Source organism: Desarmillaria tabescens, assembly GCF_030435595.1.
Source record: "Desarmillaria tabescens strain CCBAS 213 chromosome Unknown EV420scaffold_64, whole genome shotgun sequence".
Classification (NCBI taxonomy): Eukaryota; Fungi; Basidiomycota; class Agaricomycetes; order Agaricales; family Physalacriaceae; genus Desarmillaria; species Desarmillaria tabescens.
Window position 1 is genome coordinate 181,472 of NW_026848363.1, and position 17,248 is coordinate 198,719.

The 17,248-nt window shown below is 45.6% G+C and overlaps 6 protein-coding genes across 6 annotated transcripts; 5 read left to right on the top strand and 1 right to left on the bottom strand.

Annotated features, from left to right (window-relative positions):
* Positions 1-812: 812 nt before the first annotated feature.
* Positions 813-1,632, top strand: EV420DRAFT_1649685 (uncharacterized protein; the record flags this gene model as incomplete). Its single annotated transcript, XM_060478345.1, has 7 exons — positions 813-925; positions 972-987; positions 1,045-1,124; positions 1,178-1,297; positions 1,347-1,414; positions 1,469-1,551; positions 1,606-1,632. The coding sequence occupies 7 exons, from the start codon at positions 813-815 to the stop codon at positions 1,630-1,632; spliced, it is 507 nt and encodes a 168-aa protein (XP_060324339.1).
* Positions 1,633-4,929: 3,297 nt separating this feature from the next.
* On the top strand, positions 4,930-6,726 carry EV420DRAFT_1622970 (cytochrome P450; the record flags this gene model as incomplete). The annotated part of the gene is made up of 12 exons (XM_060475881.1): positions 4,930-5,051; positions 5,105-5,218; positions 5,283-5,532; positions 5,586-5,702; positions 5,750-5,852; positions 5,905-5,971; positions 6,027-6,046; positions 6,096-6,130; positions 6,184-6,230; positions 6,284-6,403; positions 6,459-6,488; positions 6,546-6,726. 12 exons carry the CDS (start codon positions 4,930-4,932, stop codon positions 6,724-6,726), a joined length of 1,206 nt encoding a protein of 401 aa, XP_060324340.1.
* A 583-nt stretch (positions 6,727-7,309) lies between these two features.
* On the top strand, positions 7,310-8,395 carry EV420DRAFT_1578437 (cytochrome P450; the record flags this gene model as incomplete). Its single annotated transcript, XM_060474562.1, has 6 exons — positions 7,310-7,359; positions 7,407-7,503; positions 7,553-7,689; positions 7,744-7,869; positions 7,922-8,171; positions 8,224-8,395. Coding segments are annotated over exons 3-6 (679 nt in total), but the record flags the coding sequence as incomplete, so codon positions are not given.
* A 412-nt stretch (positions 8,396-8,807) lies between these two features.
* Positions 8,808-12,026, top strand: EV420DRAFT_1315295 (major facilitator superfamily domain-containing protein; the record flags this gene model as incomplete). Its single annotated transcript, XM_060468654.1, has 12 exons — positions 8,808-9,030; positions 9,087-9,164; positions 9,222-9,339; positions 9,389-9,490; positions 9,539-9,659; positions 9,714-9,766; positions 9,815-10,082; positions 10,145-10,268; positions 10,320-10,428; positions 10,483-10,541; positions 10,598-10,673; positions 11,861-12,026. 12 exons carry the CDS (start codon positions 8,808-8,810, stop codon positions 12,024-12,026), a joined length of 1,497 nt encoding a protein of 498 aa, XP_060324342.1.
* Positions 12,027-12,176: 150 nt separating this feature from the next.
* EV420DRAFT_1578444 (uncharacterized protein) lies at positions 12,177-14,140 on the bottom strand (the record flags this gene model as incomplete). The annotated part of the gene is made up of 3 exons (XM_060474563.1): positions 12,177-12,481; positions 12,533-12,726; positions 13,832-14,140. 3 exons carry the CDS (start codon positions 14,138-14,140, stop codon positions 12,229-12,231), a joined length of 756 nt encoding a protein of 251 aa, XP_060324343.1. The 3' UTR covers positions 12,177-12,228.
* An 804-nt stretch (positions 14,141-14,944) lies between these two features.
* On the top strand, positions 14,945-15,182 carry EV420DRAFT_1238660 (uncharacterized protein; the record flags this gene model as incomplete). Its single annotated transcript, XM_060466611.1, has 2 exons — positions 14,945-15,060; positions 15,110-15,182. Coding segments are annotated over 2 exons (189 nt in total), but the record flags the coding sequence as incomplete, so codon positions are not given.
* Positions 15,183-17,248: the final 2,066 nt, after the last annotated feature.

The window sequence follows — 17,248 nt, forward strand, 5'->3', positions numbered from 1 at the left end:
TTGGTGCTAACTCCAGGCCTCTGGTCGCTACACCAACCCGGGTTCGCCCGTCATTTCAAGAGTAATGAACGCTAACGAATCCTTACGAACTGATCAAGTGAACACAATTGGTTAGATTCTGACGCCGAGCCCGTAGTCGCCTGTTTGCATCGAGGGTCAGATGCGAATCACGTGAATGACGTGCCATGAAAAGATCTCAGATCTGACCCACCTCGGTGCCGACGCGGATGCTGTGCAAGACGGCATGTCTCCCTTTCCTCCTCATTTCACTAGCCGTTTATTTTTGGACTAAGCACCTTGTAGCAATCATGGCGTTAGCGTTCCAGTGGGAAACCTTCTTCCACAACCTCTCTACGTGAGTTTCAGATCAGAGTTGCCCACAATTCACAATACAGCGTGGATAGAAAGACATAGACGCCAGTTATATGCTATATTTTGACCTAGAAGCCCTATATTCGTGCTAATCAATGACATTAATCAGCCTTGCACTCCCGTTTCATTAGGTAGCATGACGTCCCAAACGAACGTCTCCTGCTAACCTTTCAATGCTGTCAATTCTCTTGGTGTTTTTTTGCTTGTGCTTCCGACAGATATACCTCTGCCACAGTATTGTGGTTGGAGCCTTAACTCATCGTTACTCTTGTCCAGAGATCAGACCACGGTAATACGAAAGTTATTCGTTTTCCTTAGCCGATCTCGATCAGTCCCCAGAGCTCTCAGCTGGATCCGCAGCCTTATCCACTTCAGTAGCTTTATATTATAAATCATCGACCTCACTGGAGATCTATCCTACTATAAAAGAAGCCAGCTTCATGGCTCAACTCACTTCCAGCACTTTTGCCATGCTCAGCAAGGCACTCTTCTTTGTTTCTGTCTTTGTTGCGGCAGTTTATGCAGAATCTCATACCGTCAGGATGACGAACAGGTTAGAGAACTCATTCAGAAGCTTTATACGATTGACAGTCCTTCAGGTGCGGGAGCGGAACTGTAAGTTTCTACGTTGAGGTCATTTATATCGTATACGACGCGTTTCGGTATTCATAGCCAATGCTTACCGACCAAGGCGGAAAGATTCTCTCGACGGGGAGCTACACCTCCAATGGAGCGCTTATGGGAGCCAGGGCGTAAGCGAATTCTGACGTCTTTCTTGTTTTCGCTTCTCACTAGAACACTTTAGCTGGCTGCAAACAGGCGCATGCGGTGGAAGTGGAGCGGGGTGTACCATCGTAGAAATTACTTTAAGAAACCCACCGAGTCCCGGCGCAGGTTCTAGCGTCGATATTTCTATCATCCAGCCGTGAGTCTTCTTATTCTCATTCACGATATGCGTTGATCTTCTCTTAAAGAGGCAACATGTTCACTACCGCAGCTTCCTTCGCGTACTTCAACGGCTGCAATGGTCAAGGGAAATCTTGTCAGCGTTCTATTACTTGTTATGGTTGATGTATTAACTCGTGGACCTTGGCAGGTAACAATGCGGGCTGTTCTAGCTCAGATGCGTTCCATACCCCGACCGACTACGGTGCTCAAGTTCAGTGTGAGGCCAATGATGTGAGCATTCTCTTCCATGATTTTTGCAGGGGATACTGATATCAATCTTTCAAGGTCGGCCTCGACGTCTACTTTTGCTAGATACGTATCTGTCATATTCAATGCAGTTTTTTTCATGCATTCCAGTGCCGTAATCTGCTAGATGTTTCTTCCGTATCTATTGAAGTTCAACCAGCGTGACCGTATCATGCGTGTTTCGGTTGGCTATATTGGTCGAAGCATTGTCCATGGTGTTTACCTTGTCTCTCTTTCTGTTACCATGATGTCCTGGTGACTCGATTTGCTTGCTTGTGTCCTTGCAGCTACTCTTGTTGTATTTGTACGTTCCCATCATCGTTCAAGGTCGCTACCACCAGCTCCGCCTGGTCATTGGTTATTCGGGAATGAGAGCCCAAAAAAGCGGTCTGTCGCTCGTAGCGTGCTTTGCTATAATTGGTTTATTCTCGCAGGGCGTTCTTGAAGTACGATGAATGGACGAGGGTTTAAGGGCCTGTTTTTTCTCTGACTCGGTTTGGAAAGGTGTATATCGTCGTTGGCCGATACGATGTGTGTTCGTAATTTATGCTGAAAAACGGGCACGGTGAATTCTGCGTTATCCACATGCGTGGATGCGTTGCCTTGCGTTATCGCTCCTGCGTTTGCGGTTGCGTTGAAACGCAAGCGTTTCCTTAAAAGGCAGTTGCGTTAGTTGAAATGCGTTTGCGTTTGCGTGCGTGACATCATTGCGTTTCACCTGCAGACGCGTCGCGTCGTAACATAACCCAGGCCGTCATCTTGGGATGCCTATCCTTACCTTCAAAAATGTTATATACCCTGTTCCAATAATCATCGACTCCTCGGTGTCAGTCAGTAAGTAGTACAGCCACAATCACAGAGTGATCGGCCATCTAAATCAGAATCCACGCTCTACTGCCATGTCGCACGTCGCGCTACTCTCCCTTCCTTCTCTGATTACTGTGCACCTTTCAACTCTGGAGCCAATGCATCCATCTCTAGCTACGCCTTCAAGACCTTGAGTTTGACTCTCCAATGCAGAGCATTCGCTATCCGCATATCTCAACCATATCTCAGGTGCGACTACGATTTTCTTTCGCTACCAGGGCTTACGGATGCTTTCCGTCCCTTTGCCGGTAATCTCAATGTATCTTTGTTTGACATAGCATATCTGTCTTGGAGAACGGTATCTCGGTTATATTTTAATTTGTAAGTCATTGTATGCATTCCTTACAAGTCTCTCTGATTCCATTCACAGGTATGCAATGCCTTAGCACATCAATCAATCTATTTCACACTACGTTCACCACGGCGTGCGACACCAATATTCAATTTCCGCCTCCTTATTCAAATTAGGCTAAGAATCATGCCGCGGCAGGAGCCCGTCAACTTGATATCTTGCCACAAAATTTTCATGGGTATCCTCGTAAGTCTCATTGATGCACTTACAGCATGTCTGTCTAGTACTTTCGATTAACAGAAAAAAATCAGGCGTGCGATAGCGACCTGGCCGTTGGAAGTTGATTATGATCCTAAGGATATAGATCGCGAGGAGAAAAAATCCACCATTCCTGGCGCAACGGACGCAGGTCCAGCATTAGGAACAAACATCGATAGACTCGTTCCTATTTATAGTCGTAAAACTGGTACGTTCTGGTGTCCTGCATTTCCAGCAATGATACGATTCGTCGTGTTGCTTTTAACTAGACGCTGTCATAGGATATGTCAGTCAAGACGATGCACGACCAACAATTAACACATCACGGCAGGCAACTGAAGTACGACATGCCCCAACCAATCTCAGGACTGCTCCGGCGCCACCTCTTCAGCCGTATATGAATGGAAATTCTCTTCGCATTCAAAAGGCCTCTGCAGTCCTTCCAGCTTCGAATCCACCGAAACAGTCACATTATAACCCTTCTCTTTGATACCACAACCACAACATCCTGATCACGAAAGAAAAACGGAAAATTCACCTCACGACTTCACCCACTGGCTGGAGATTGATCTTTCCAATCCGGTGCCGTTTACCATTTATATTCCTCTGGAAAGCCAGCCAGCTGCAGAGGCCCGCAGAGGGATTGATGATGGTGTGGTGTTTACCGCTCTCTCGCATATACCACATGGCTGGGATGGCTGTCCATTAGGTTTCTTTGCCATGGACGTATCGCCTGAAGAATTCAAACAAACAAACAAGTTACAAGTGAATTCGGCTACACGCATCAACGGCGGCGATCCAGGTGGCTGTAAGACTGCGTCGACAATTCACTGCGGTGGTAAAATCAGCAACATATGGTGTCTCGATGTCATTTACTACGAAACCCTGACTGTAAAATGGTCTGCAATCGAAGAGCAATGATTCTCGCTTGTAGACACTAGAATACTGTACCGTTTCTTGTCACAGGAGCGGTAATGGAAATTATGGAATGCCTCGAAGGCACTGTTAAACCATTGTTATGAATATTGTTGTTGGAAGTACAGAGGAGAGTATGTGAGAGAGAGAATTAATTAGCCTCTCGAGGGAGAGGCATCGTACTTAAATACAAGTTGTACTACTTCTAGAATTTACTACGGATTACTATATGTGTCTACTATTGCGGTTAAATGTTCATGCCGCTTAGTCATGCCGAAGCTTCGAGTGCATTCTAGCACTAACTCGGGATTGCTATCCCAACAATTGTTCGTGAAGTTAAGATGATTTTAAGGTATTTCATAGTAAAATATATGCGAAATAAATCAATACAAGGCCACGGTAGGACGAAAAGCATGTTGCACAAGTTCAACTCCAGTGACACGCAAATGTGACGAGTATGTCACACTTGCGTTCAAACCTTGTAACGCATGCGTTTTTGTCTCTTGACGTGCGTGGGCTGCCTGTGCGTTTGCGTAAACATTTGAACGCTTGCGAGAATGTTCAAAACGCATGCGTAAATCAAGTTAACGCGTGCATTAATGATTCAGACGCAACCATCACGAAGGTAATGCATTGCGTTCATAGGATGGGACTTGCGTTAGACCTGCAGTCGGTTAGTTATGTATCCGGAGCACCTTGTATGTAAGTTATTTGATGTATGTTGCATCTTAAACAACTGAATTAGCTCTACTAAGTATATATAACATTGTTCTGACATACTATGCTCTTCCGAGAATTGAGATATATTCAAAGGACTCAAGAACATTAAATAACACTCACATTCGCAGACAATGGAACGCACACGACACTATATACATGCAATGATGGAAACGTAAATGAACCCACACGAAACGCAGATGAACGCAAACAAAACGCAAGCAAACGCAAGCACGCAGCACGCAAACGCAGAATTCTCCTCGCCCCTGAAAAACTATGAGACTGATGTTCGAATATAGGTGGCTGTGGAAATAATGGAGAAGGGTGGTATCCATACACCGGACAGACCAAGGGCTATCGCCGCCTCTGAGATATTCTCTGGAGGTCTGAGGTCTATTCTGCTGAATTATACACCAAGGTGGAGAACTTTGAGTAGGTTGGTCATCTACCGTGGCGAACACAAAACTGAGCTTAATGTAACGTTTATAGGGCATTCCGTGCGCACTTAAAGACCAATAAGGCAGCGGCATATGAACCTATACAGCTCCGTCACGTGAAGAAACTGATTCTTAATGTCCTTGACCAGCCGAAGAAGTTTACAGAGTACACAAAGATGCACGGACTTCCTTCTTTCCTGGGTATGCATCGAGCTCATCTACTACACCAGATATGCAGCATCTGTGATTCTTACTCTGACCTACGGGAAAACGACACCTACGACATTCGATGATCCTGATCTTCAACAAATGACTCGAGAGGCAAAACGGCTTCGAATGACAAATAGCCCAGGAGCTTACCTTGTGGATACGTTTCCCGTTCTTCGATGGGTTCCTGGGTATCTTGCGGAGCTTAAGAGGTGGCATCAAGATTCGCTTGCGTTATGTCGTAGGTGTTTGGGGTATGTTCGGACTAGGATGGTTGGTACATTTGACATCGGTTTTTACTAGAAGATATTTATGGTTTTGTCCAGGATGCTGGGGAAGAGGTACCGGCTTGTTTTGGGAAGGATATCTTGGATAATAAGAAGCTGTCGTTTGACCAAGCGGCGTATCATGCTGGTTCGATGTTTTGGGGCAGGATTGAATACGTTTCGTCTTCGTTCTTCCATTTTTTGCTGACTGCTGAAAATTGTAGACCGGGTCTGCAATAATCTTCGTTATCATGGCAGCTGCCTGCTTTCCTCATTCTGCGAAAGTTGTACAAAGAGAAATCGATGAAGTGATTCCTCGCGATCGATGTTGGTGATTCTGCCTCTTCAGGTACATTCTTATTAATTACGGAATGGGTAGGTCCGACGTTTGAGGATAGGGAGCGCCTCCCCCAGGTCATGGCGTTTGTCTTCGAATGTTTTAGGTGGTGAGTATGTTTTTCTCGAAGGTGATATGCAGCCGCTGATAGAAGCTTCGGAAAGGCGACCGTTGTTCCCAAGTGGTTGGTCTTCCGTGGTTTATCTGCGGATGACGAGCTGAACGTACATTAGGAATTGCACATGCCGCTTCTCCGGATTTTATTTGGGTTAGCACTCTTGTCTTTCTATGGCTTTGCCTCACAAACACGCTTCAAAATAGCAAGGCTATGTGATTCCCAAAGGTGCCACTATTATCGCATCGCCTTGGTATGTCTGTATTCCTGTAACTTTGAACGCCCTTTGCTAAAAAATGGTCACAGGTCCATATTCCGTACTCCTGATGTCTTTCCCAACCCCGAAGTGTTTGATCCTCAAAGATGGATCCTCGACGGTAAATTGAGGGACGATATCAAGCAATCTGTTTTTGGATTTGGTCGGAGGCAAGATTTCTTGTGCGTCTGGGCCTTGAGGAATTGCTGATGTGGATGTCTGCAGAGTTTGTCCGGGATCACGCGTTGCGAATAGGTGAATGTCCTCTATCTCTATTTACTATGGGGTGTTAATTTTATTGATGACGAAAAGGTCGCTGTTCATTAATACGGCGCTTCTTTTATGGGCTTTTAATATTGTTGCCAATGAGAAGATTGACTCGATGGCGTTTGCTGATGAACTGGGGATGCATCCTGGAAGTTTTGGGGTACGCTTTGATCTGCGGCTGGGGAAAGAGAAAGAGGCTTGGGTCAGGTCGTTGATGGTCGACTGAATGACGGAAAATCAAGGATGGAAATACAGAACCATAGCTTTGGAGGAGACGAGGCAAATATTCATATTCATGATGATATCAAAGATGAAGTTCAACGGGATTTTCTAGATTCTAGGAATGCGCATCCCTCACGTCGAGCAAACTGAAATGCCAAAAATGACCCCCAGCCTCGTCGTTCATCGACAAAACCAAGCTGTGCGAAGTAGGACGCTCAAGAGAATCACCAACCATAAACTCATAGATAGTTCCCACGGAACATGTACTGAAGGCTGACTGGAGCACAACGCATGTCTTTTCAGGCATTTATCTGAGTAGGCCGGTACTAATTATATTCAATACAGTTTTCATGCATTCCAGTGCCGTAAACTGTTAGATGCTTCTTCCGTATCTATTGAAGTTCAGCCAGCGTGACCGTGCCATGCGGGTTTCGGTTGGCTATATTGGTCGAAGCATTGTCCACGGTGTCTGCCGTGTCTCTCTTTCGGTTGCCACGATGTCCTGGCTGCTCGATTTGTTTGCTTGCATCCTTGCAGCTTCTCTTGCTGTATTCATACGCTCATATTATCGGTCTAAGTTGCTACCACCAGGTCTGCCTGGTCATTGGCTATTCGGGAATGAGATCCCCACTAAGCGGTGTGCTGTTCGTCGCCTTACTTGCCACCATCAGCTTATTTGCGAAGAGCTTTTTTGAAGTACGAAGAATGGACAAAGGAGTTTGGCCCGGTTTATTCGCTGACTAGGTTTGGAAAGGTGTACATCGTCGTTGGTCGATATGACGTGGGTTAGTTGTCTGTTCTCGATTACTGAGGCTGACATTCGATTGTAGGCCGCTATGGAAATAATGGAGAAGGGTGGATCACAGACGTCGGACAGACCAAGGTCTATTGCCGGATCTGAGACGTTTTCTGGAGGTCTAAGGTCGATTATGCTGAATGATACGCCGAGGTGGAGAATCCTGTACAGGCTAGTTATCCATCTTGACGAGCACGAAGCTTACGCTAACGTATTATTCATTAGGGCTTTTCATTCACACTGGAAGACCGACAAGGCAGCGGCCTACGAGCCCCTACAGCTACATCATGCAAAGAAGCTGATTCTCAATATCCTTGATAATCCGGTGGGACTTACAATGCACGCAAATACGTATGTACTTTGTCAACCTCCGCTGAAGCTATATTAAAGCATGGCTAAATAGATATGCGGCATCTGTGATATTTACCCTGACATATGGGAAAACGACACCGACGACTCTTGATGATCCCGATTTGCAGGATATGGTTCGAGATTCACGACGTTTTCGCATGGTAATTCTCCCTGGGGCTTACCTCGTAGATACCATTCCGATTCTTCGATGGGTTCCTGGGTATCTTGCCGAGCTGAAGAGGTGGCATCAGGATTCGCTTGTGTTAATCCGTCGGTGTTTAGGTAGGATTCAAACGAGAATGGTTGGTGTATTAAACATTGATTTCTCCGGAAGGTTCTATTGATTTATTCTAGGACGCTGAGGAAGACGTCCCGGCTTGTTTTAGAAAAGATCTCTTAAATAATAAGAAGATGACCTTCGACCAGGCTGCATATTTTGCGGGGGCAATGTTTGGTGCTGGATCGAATACGGTTCGATTTCTTGCTCTTGTTTTGTTGGTTGCTACAGAAGTGTTTAGACTGCGGCCCATCCGTCTGTAAATCATTACGGAAAGTCACCCACTCAGAAACTCCGGCAGAAGCGCTTGATCTTTCCTATCTCCTTCCATCTATCCCTTATCTCGTTGAGATATGTCTACCTTGGATCTTCCCGACGACTGCTTTTACCGCTCAGTACCCTGAACTTCTTCTGATCATAGTACGGACCTCCAGCTTCCTCGTCGAACCTAGCAAAAATGAAGAATAATCACTCTTACACTACAGCTAGTATATCCTACTTCCTAAACTTTTCCGGTCCTATCTTAGACGTACCTATCGCGTTGCCTGCCTTGATTGTGGCATTATCGTCCACAATAGAGTAGCCAAGGATCTTCTCCTCCTTTCCAGCGCTTTTCAGATAAGAAGGAGCGTTTTTTCTATCCAGACACTTGGAAACGACAATGGCGCCGTCCTTGGACTCGAAGCCTGACCACAAAGACGATGTCGAGTCAAACGTCCCCGACGTTGCTTATGATCCCAATGAAGAGCCTAGTCATAACATCGAGGATTATTACAGGTTCGACCCCAAGGTGGAGCAGAGGGTCGTTCGGAAGCTCGATGCGAGGCTTATGCCACTTATCTTCTGCCTGTACATCTTCAACGCCATCGACCGGTCGAATTTGGGTGAGTAGTTGTTGGGTACACGATGTGTCAATTCGCTGATGTGTAATGTCTACCAGGCAATGCAAAGACGGACGGACTGGAGACCGACCTACACTTCCATGGGAATGACTATTCGATAATGCTTTCAGTGTTCTGTGCGTGACTCTTTTCGGGCTGTACGTTAATCTATCGTCTGACTGAACTTTTTTTAGACATATCATTCTGTACCCACACTGTCCCGACGATCGCACTCTCAAAGAAAATCGGCGCCAAAGTGGCGCTCCCGCTCTACATGTTCACTTTTGGCGGAATGTGTATGATTAGCGCTGCGTACGTCACCTCGAGAGACTTTGGTTGACGTCTCTCATTCATCGTTTAGGGTCAAGAACTTTGCTGGCTTTCTGGTGGTGCGGCTATTCCTCGGTGCAGCAGAAGCCGGGTTTGCTGTGACCATCATCTGGTATCTGACTACTTTTTACACGTATGTTTCTCTTTTCGTCCCTCTCGTGCATATCTAATACATTACTAGGCGTGGTGAGCTTGGAAAGCGTGTTGCCGTGTTCTACTCAGCTTCTGCTTTTGCGGGCGGATTCTCTGGGCTGATCGCATACGGGGTGTTTCAGCCGAATATCCGTCTTCATGGTTGGCAGGTACGTGAATATATTTTCCTGATTCGAAAACCCCTTACCTATCTTTCTTAATAGCTACTCTTCCTCGTCGAAGGCGCTGCAACTGTCTTCTTCTCGATCTTGGCAATGTACGCTACCTCCTCCATTTTCCTGGTGCATTCTTGACATGTTCACAGATTCATCCTGGCGAATATCGACTCGAAGCCCTTTTTCTCGTCAGAGGAAAAGCATGTTGCACGGACACGTATTCTCCGTGACTCGTCTGCAGTCATTAACGAAAACTTCACCTCTCAAGCTTTCTTCGCTCCCCTCAAAGACTGGAAGCTCTACGTTTGGGCGTTAATAGCCATCTGTTATGGAGTAGCTTCTGTCTCGACTGCGACTTTCCTCCCTCAGATCATTGGACGAATGGGAAAGAGCAAGTTGACGACGAATCTGCTCACGGTACGAACTGTCCTTGTCCATTTTATCATTAGGGATGTGCTGAGCGAGTGTCACATATATAGGTCGCACCCAACTTTGTCGGTGGTTTTGCTGTGCTACTCACAGCAGCCTCATCGGATTATTTCCGAGAGCGGTCGTTGCATATTGCTGGTGCGATGACTATAACGATGATTGGCTTCATCGTCCGTGCGTTCATCTTCCCTTCTCATATTATACGGCCTATTTATGGGCGTTTAGTTGATGTTGTTGATGTATCGAATACTGGTATCCAGTACTTCGGTTCCTTCCTATTGTGTCTTGGAGCGTTCACGCCTTCGGCAATTTTCCACGTGTGGCATAATTGCAAGTAAGTAAAGGTTATTTAGGTTGTGGGTGTCAACTGATCAGGTTACCTCTGCAGCGATACATCTGAAGTCGGACGTGGTTTCCGTACGGCACTTATGGCATTCTTTGTAAACTGTACGTCTCTCTCTTTACAACATAACTCTTCATCGGCGCCTAATCCGTGTACTTAGCTTCTGGTCTGATTGCTTCCAAAATCTTCACGGCGAAAGAACAGCCCTACTACAAGGGCAAGAAGAATTCGACGTGGTCGCCTGCGTGGTTGCGTGGTTGCGTGGTGCGTGGCTGCGTGGTTGACAAATTACGGGACTTCGATCAAAAGTTGATCAAGTCCATCAAACGCGACTTGAGTCGACGCGTTCCGTTCTTTTCTGTTAGTACTTGCATAGAATCAGCTGGATTGTGAATTCCTGAATGTTTAAATATGACAGCTTTAGTGTGATATTGAAATGCTTCAAAATATGGTCAATATCATGAAAATATCATTCAAACTGGATTGCTAAGTTTAAGAACATCAAAAGTATTGTAGCTGAAGTAAATAATTTTATGAGTATCCTAACAGTATAAAAAGGCCTTAGAGGTGATCTGCCAAGCTAGAAGCAATAAGGTACACAATGTGGGGTTCCCAGTTGAGTGGACATGATGAGAAGAATATGGAGTTCTACACTTGATATGAACAACACCAAAGAAACAAGCGAATTAAGAGGCAATTATACAAATGATACACTTTCTGAGGGCAAACTTATATGGGTTAGCGTGGTGCCTGCGAGGTGCCTGCGTGGTCTGCGTGGTTGTGTGGTTTGTCAGCGTGGCGGTGCGTGGTCAGCCTGCGTGGTGTGCCTGCGTGCCTGCGTGCCTGCGTGGTACGCCAGCGTGGTTACTTGCATGGTCAAGGTATATTAGTACATAAGGAACGAAAATTCTAGGGAGAATTAAATGACCAATTTGGTTAGTATTAGAGCATTCAAGGAGTAATTGACGTGATGTCAACGTTGAATTAATGTTCATAGTGTCATAACATCTTTGGATTAACGACTTGATGCAGGGAAAATGAGAGAGTAGCCAAGTTTTGATATTTATCCTTCTCATAATCATAGATACATGCATTGAAGATGCAATGGCACCTACAAATCCGAGATTTGAAGGTTTAAAACCTTTAATGGGCAACAATTGAGCATTGAAACATTTTCGAACAAAGGTCTGTTTCTTGCAGACAATTTACCAATGAATAAGAAATACATACAAGTATATGTTTAATGAAGCATTCTTATCATTGCGCAGTATATATGTACAGTCAAGGCAAGTTCAACTCAAGTTCAACTACGGACTTTGCGTGGCCCGCGTGGCCACGCACCACGCACGCGTGGTACCACGCAGGTGACCATGCTGAATTTCTAGTGCCCCTACTACAACACTGCCCTCGTAGTCAACTTTAGCTTCCTCGCTGTGGGCATAAGCCTCATTCTCAGCTTGCATACATATATGATGCTTGACAATAGTCAGAGGAACAAGGCTCAGGGTGTGAACTGGTCGAGCAAAGACGTACCGACGGCGGCACTCGCTGTCTGCGTGGCGAGCCCCGAGTTTAGGCATTTCATTTAACGAAGGACGTCAGTTGTCTTTAATTACATTAGGAGTATGATGCTATTTTACGTCTTTGATGGCACGTAGTACGAATTTACGACCACTGTGGGTATTTTACATGTAGTGATGAAAATGTACAAGGTCAATAAAGTACATTATTTGATAAACTATCTACAAGCATAAGGTAAATCGAAGCAAGAAGAAAAGACAAGGACAAGCTTTAGTGGTTAACGGTGACAGTAACCTTTCGCCCAGGGATACCTAAAGGATGAGAATTATCATCCTCCGTGACAACAGTGATCCTACCCGAGCAAGGGCCCTCCGGCAATTTGGACTTCGAAGAAACAACCCAAGAACTCAAGTCGCTTGCCCTCCGCTTCAACGGCTTCTGCTCCTTCGACTGGCACTTGCACTTGAAGATACGCCTATAGGTACCAGGAAGATGTGTCCCGTTGAAAACATTCTCGAACCGGCTAAAATGATGCTGTCAGACCGCGCTCGCACCAGCAAGACGAACAACATACTCGAACTTGAGCTCAGCAAAGGACAGGAGATCTTTCGACACAAGCTTGGTACGTTTCTGATCATTGATGGATGCGATGGAAATGATGGAATGGCAGGCGTTCACGAGCTTTGGCTGGGCTTTGATTAGCTTGTAGAAGTCGGGCAAGGTGAATTTTGCATTTGCGTTTGTCACGCTTGCGTTTGCGTGTGCGAACTTGACAAAGATGCGTTCGTGCGTAATAATACTTTTATGTACTTTAGCTATAAAATAAATGGAATGTAACAGTCTAACCTACTCGTAAAAGATCTCAGCACCGTACTTTGATGGCAACAGGGTCTCATCCCATAGAAGGACAGTCTCCCCGACTAAGTGTGAACCCACCTGATTACTCATGTGGATATTTCCCTCCGGAAAACACGTCTCGAGGGCTTCCAGGGATATTGGACTACGTTAGAGGTATGAAAATAGGATGAGCAATATAAACAGATCAGAGGAAAGAGAACCAGTTCAAGGGGTCTCAGCTAAATCTTGGAAGGTTTCCGCAAATTATAGTGAGATATATATAGCAGGAATCCATTAGAGACTCTCTTAATCTTGGAGAATGTAGCAGAGCACATATGAAGTGCAACGGGGGAAGCCATCACAGTTCAACTCGAGTTCAACGCAGCCTAACGCAAACGTGACACGCCGTCACAACCATCGTCACATTTGCGTTCTCGTTTGCCTTTTGTCTCGAACGCATGTGTTTATTACAACGACGCTCGCGTTCAATTTATTAACGCATGCGTGACTTATTTTTGAGTTGCGTAAGCGAGTTGCGTCGATTCGAGAGGTGCACACAAGTTTTTCGGTTTACCAAAAGTCCAAAAAATGCAAGGGTTCACACTATTTCAATGCGAAATGATACTGAAGTAAGAGTATTATGTTCTAATACATATACCAACTAAAATCCACGCCTTTATGACTTTCCAAGATAGTCTCACACTGTTTCTAAGTCATAGAAAGCTGCCAATACAGGTCCAGGAAATACATCAAAAGTAGGTAAGTACGCCATGTAAATACACATGATAGTATTATTCTTGAATGTAGAGTAGCTCTTAGCAATTCACGCATGTGAACGCATCGAAGGAACGCAAACGCATCCGAGTTGAACGCATTCAAACGCAGTTGAACGCACGCACGCAAGGGTCGAACGCAGAATTCTCCTCGCCCGTAGAAGTCGGATGCTGTTTGGACAACGAATGTTCCATTAGCTCCTTTCTGGAAAGAAAAAAAAAAGTAAATAAGCAGCCACGAGAGAAGCAAGCAGAGCACGTACAGGGGCAACCCGGGTGTCCTGCACTGACTCCGTTACTTGCACTTCCCATAAGATCTGTCTGACTCTTTTCTTCTTCGCGTTCGCATCCAAAACAACATCCTCAGTCTTCCTTTTTATCCCAACAACTTCCCTAATAGCCATTATTTGCTTCTTTCGTTCGGTGGCGCATCTTCCCTGGTATTCCCGTTTCTTGGTTAGACATGGCTCGCATGATTTATAGAGTGCATCGTTGGGCATTGGCTTTTTGCATGAGGCACAGAATCGACTGCTGGCAGAGATTTGGGGAGCACCCAGCATCTCAATATCCATGATGGTGGTGATAAAAGAGTGAGCTCGTGCGGTGTCGTGGAAAAAAACGGTAACGGACGCGCCTGTAACGGCACGTGATTGTGACGCGTTGATCAACATCCATGCCGGCCCGGGGAAGCGAAACTGCCTCACCCTCTTTCAAACGTCGATGAATCAAAGCTTCAAGAGCAACGAGAATGGACCAGAATCTTTCTGCTCATATTTTTTCTGCCATTGCCACCAGTTGGATTCTGTAGATATGATGATCTGCTGAACCTCACAACCAGAAATGCAAAATATCGCCGAGGCATCTCGAAGTCTTTGGGTATCACCTCTCTGCCGCAATGATCTCTTCCTGTCTAATGAAGATATAAGTTTTTTGACTGATAATTCCTGTCTGGAGGGCCTCGCGAGGGGCCAGGTAAAGGCTATCAGTCACAAAAGTCAGACGACAGGTTCCTCAAGCAGACTGAGGTCTGCCTTGAGATCCTGGGGAATGATACCACAATCGGCAGCGAAATATGGCCTGTGGATCTTGTACCGCTGGCAGAAAAATGGGACGATACTTCCGTCTTTGTGCTCAAACCTACTCTCAAGAGACGATCTCTCGCCGCCGCCGACGAAGAAGATAATCAAATACTGTGCGAATTCAATGTTTGCTGCAAGTAACGTGGAACACATATTCCCAAAGGATCCATCGTGAGTCAAATGAATCATTGGCTTGTGACATACGAAATATAACACCGCATGCTAGGTCGTCGCCAATATATGGTAAGCAGACTTCGTATTACTAACCGATTCTCATGTTATGTATTTTTAAGGGCCATTCTACGTGATGAAAAACTCTATCCCAACCCTGACATGTTCAATCGGGAACACTTCATGAGCAAGGGTCAGAATCCTTCAAAGGATCCAAGGAATCATATCTTCAGTTTCGGAAGGTTTGCAGATAGTACACGGCCCTCTCTGTTCTGACTGCTTTCGTACTAGATGCTACCCCGGCGCAGATTTGGTTGAATCGTCCCTTTGGTTGCTCCTCGCCTCGATGATTGCGACTTTAGATAAGTATCAAAGAAATCTGGGGAGGACCCAGTGCAAATCTAGTATAGCAATTATTCCTTTCGCTGGTATGCCTATGGTCTTTGTTTGTTTGTCCGAACTGAAGCAAATCGATGGTGTAGGGTGCCAAATAGACTGGCTTGCGATATTAAACCGAGATCTGAGAAAGTAAAAGCCTTGATGGAAATTGAAATATAAAGTGGAGTGTCTCGAAGGTTCTAGTCGCTAGTTCACATGTCGTCCTTTTAAATTCCAAGATTTGCTAACCATTTCCCCAGTATATTATTAACTCCTCGGTATCGCTGTTGCTGACTGGATTCAAATTGAAATGGCTATCCATTTCGGAACATGTACCAAGTCGACCTCATTTCTTGTCTGGTCCAGGATCCCCTTGACTGAATTCACGGAGCTGAAGTACGGGCTCGACTCCAGATCCTTTTCGCGAATATCGGGTCCCCCCCCTGGTGCCTAGAACATTTGACGTGGCAATAAACGCGCTTGGCCCGAGCGCCAAAGAAGCGCTCATCTGACCCGACCAATATTCGGGGCACTTAGAATCCGATGCTCGGGAATTCCTATCTTGGACTTGGGGGTCGTTCTCTGGTCATGCGACAGATTAACAATAGTAGCGAAGTTCGCGCTGAGACCCACGGAAGCCTCGTCTCCCAAATCAAGCATGTCTTTGTTTCTATCGGTATGGGCGTAATAGCGTGCAAAAAATGTGATGAACGCAAGTTATATATTTTCCAGTTGCAAGTTACTTTTAAGTGCGCAAGTTCACGTTCCCCCCCGCAAGTTAAGTGTTTTCCTATAGTGATATACACATCATCAGTTGTTGCCATAGATCTCTAAATAAGATCTGGGGGGCAGGTTCGGAGCGAGACGAGATGGCTGGACCGGCCGACATCATTTCGGCGATTAGATATCACGAGTTTTCCTTTGTTTCCGTGGTGAGCCAAAATCCTTAGGCATTAAGCTTTGATTTCTTCTACCTTACCTATTTCTTTGTTGCTGTTTCACGCGATGGAGCCAGATTTTTATTTGTCTTCAATATTTTGATCTCTGAGTTTGATCCTCAGTAGCAAACTAGTACCCTCAATGATTCGAATTCAAGGCATGTATGAATGTCTCTTTTGAGATAATTGATTTCTGAACTGGAATTCCGTTCAACCTTGTCCAGACAGTTAACTCTGGATTCAATTGCTCTGCGATCCGATGATAAACCGAGATACGATAACAAATTTTCACGGAGTTGCAGGGTTCACCATACGGCCCGCTGAATGACGTAGGTACCGCATTTGTTCCCAAAAAGTTGACATAGGTACGGTGCATAGTCCATAATCAGTTGTCTGGACCACGGCGCGACAACAAATCACAGACTCCTTATAACAGTAAACTTGCTTCAAATGACCCTTAACTTGCGGAAAGATTTGAGCGAACTTGTGCACTAATAACCAAATTTCGGGTAGAAACACCTTACTTGCGCGTGCGTGAGTTTTTGCACGCTATTACGCCCATATATCGGCCTTCTCTCCCGCAGCAGGTGTCAATGTAAATTTACATGGTCGCTCGAAACCGGATTTTTGGCGGGTCATCATATTCTACACTTGAACATTTTCAATGTCATTCAACGGGTAGCGCAACTTTAGCTGTGCGATACACGCAGGCCTACAGGCGCTTTGTCACTGCCGAGCCATGATGTAGCGGAGTCATCGATCATCATGATCAGTCGAAGAATGATCAATAGCGCTCGCCGTTTCGTTATCATCATGACTCTCTGAACACAAGATGAACACTGATATCCCGGTATCAGTACCTACTGCAACCTGAGCACGGTAGACGTAAGATGATTTCTCAAATCCTTGATTATACCATTCCGTTCAGCATGCACTCTGACATCTAGCTGTCGTTGGTCACGGCCCAAAGCTGCTCTGGTTGCCTGTATGTGTCGGTGTACCAAGGCTAGTCGACTCCATAGAATCTGATTCTTGGTTTGCCATGGCTTGAAGTTGGATTTTAGGCGACAGACCATATCCTTGAAGGCGTCATTGTCGATATCGCTTCAAGCTG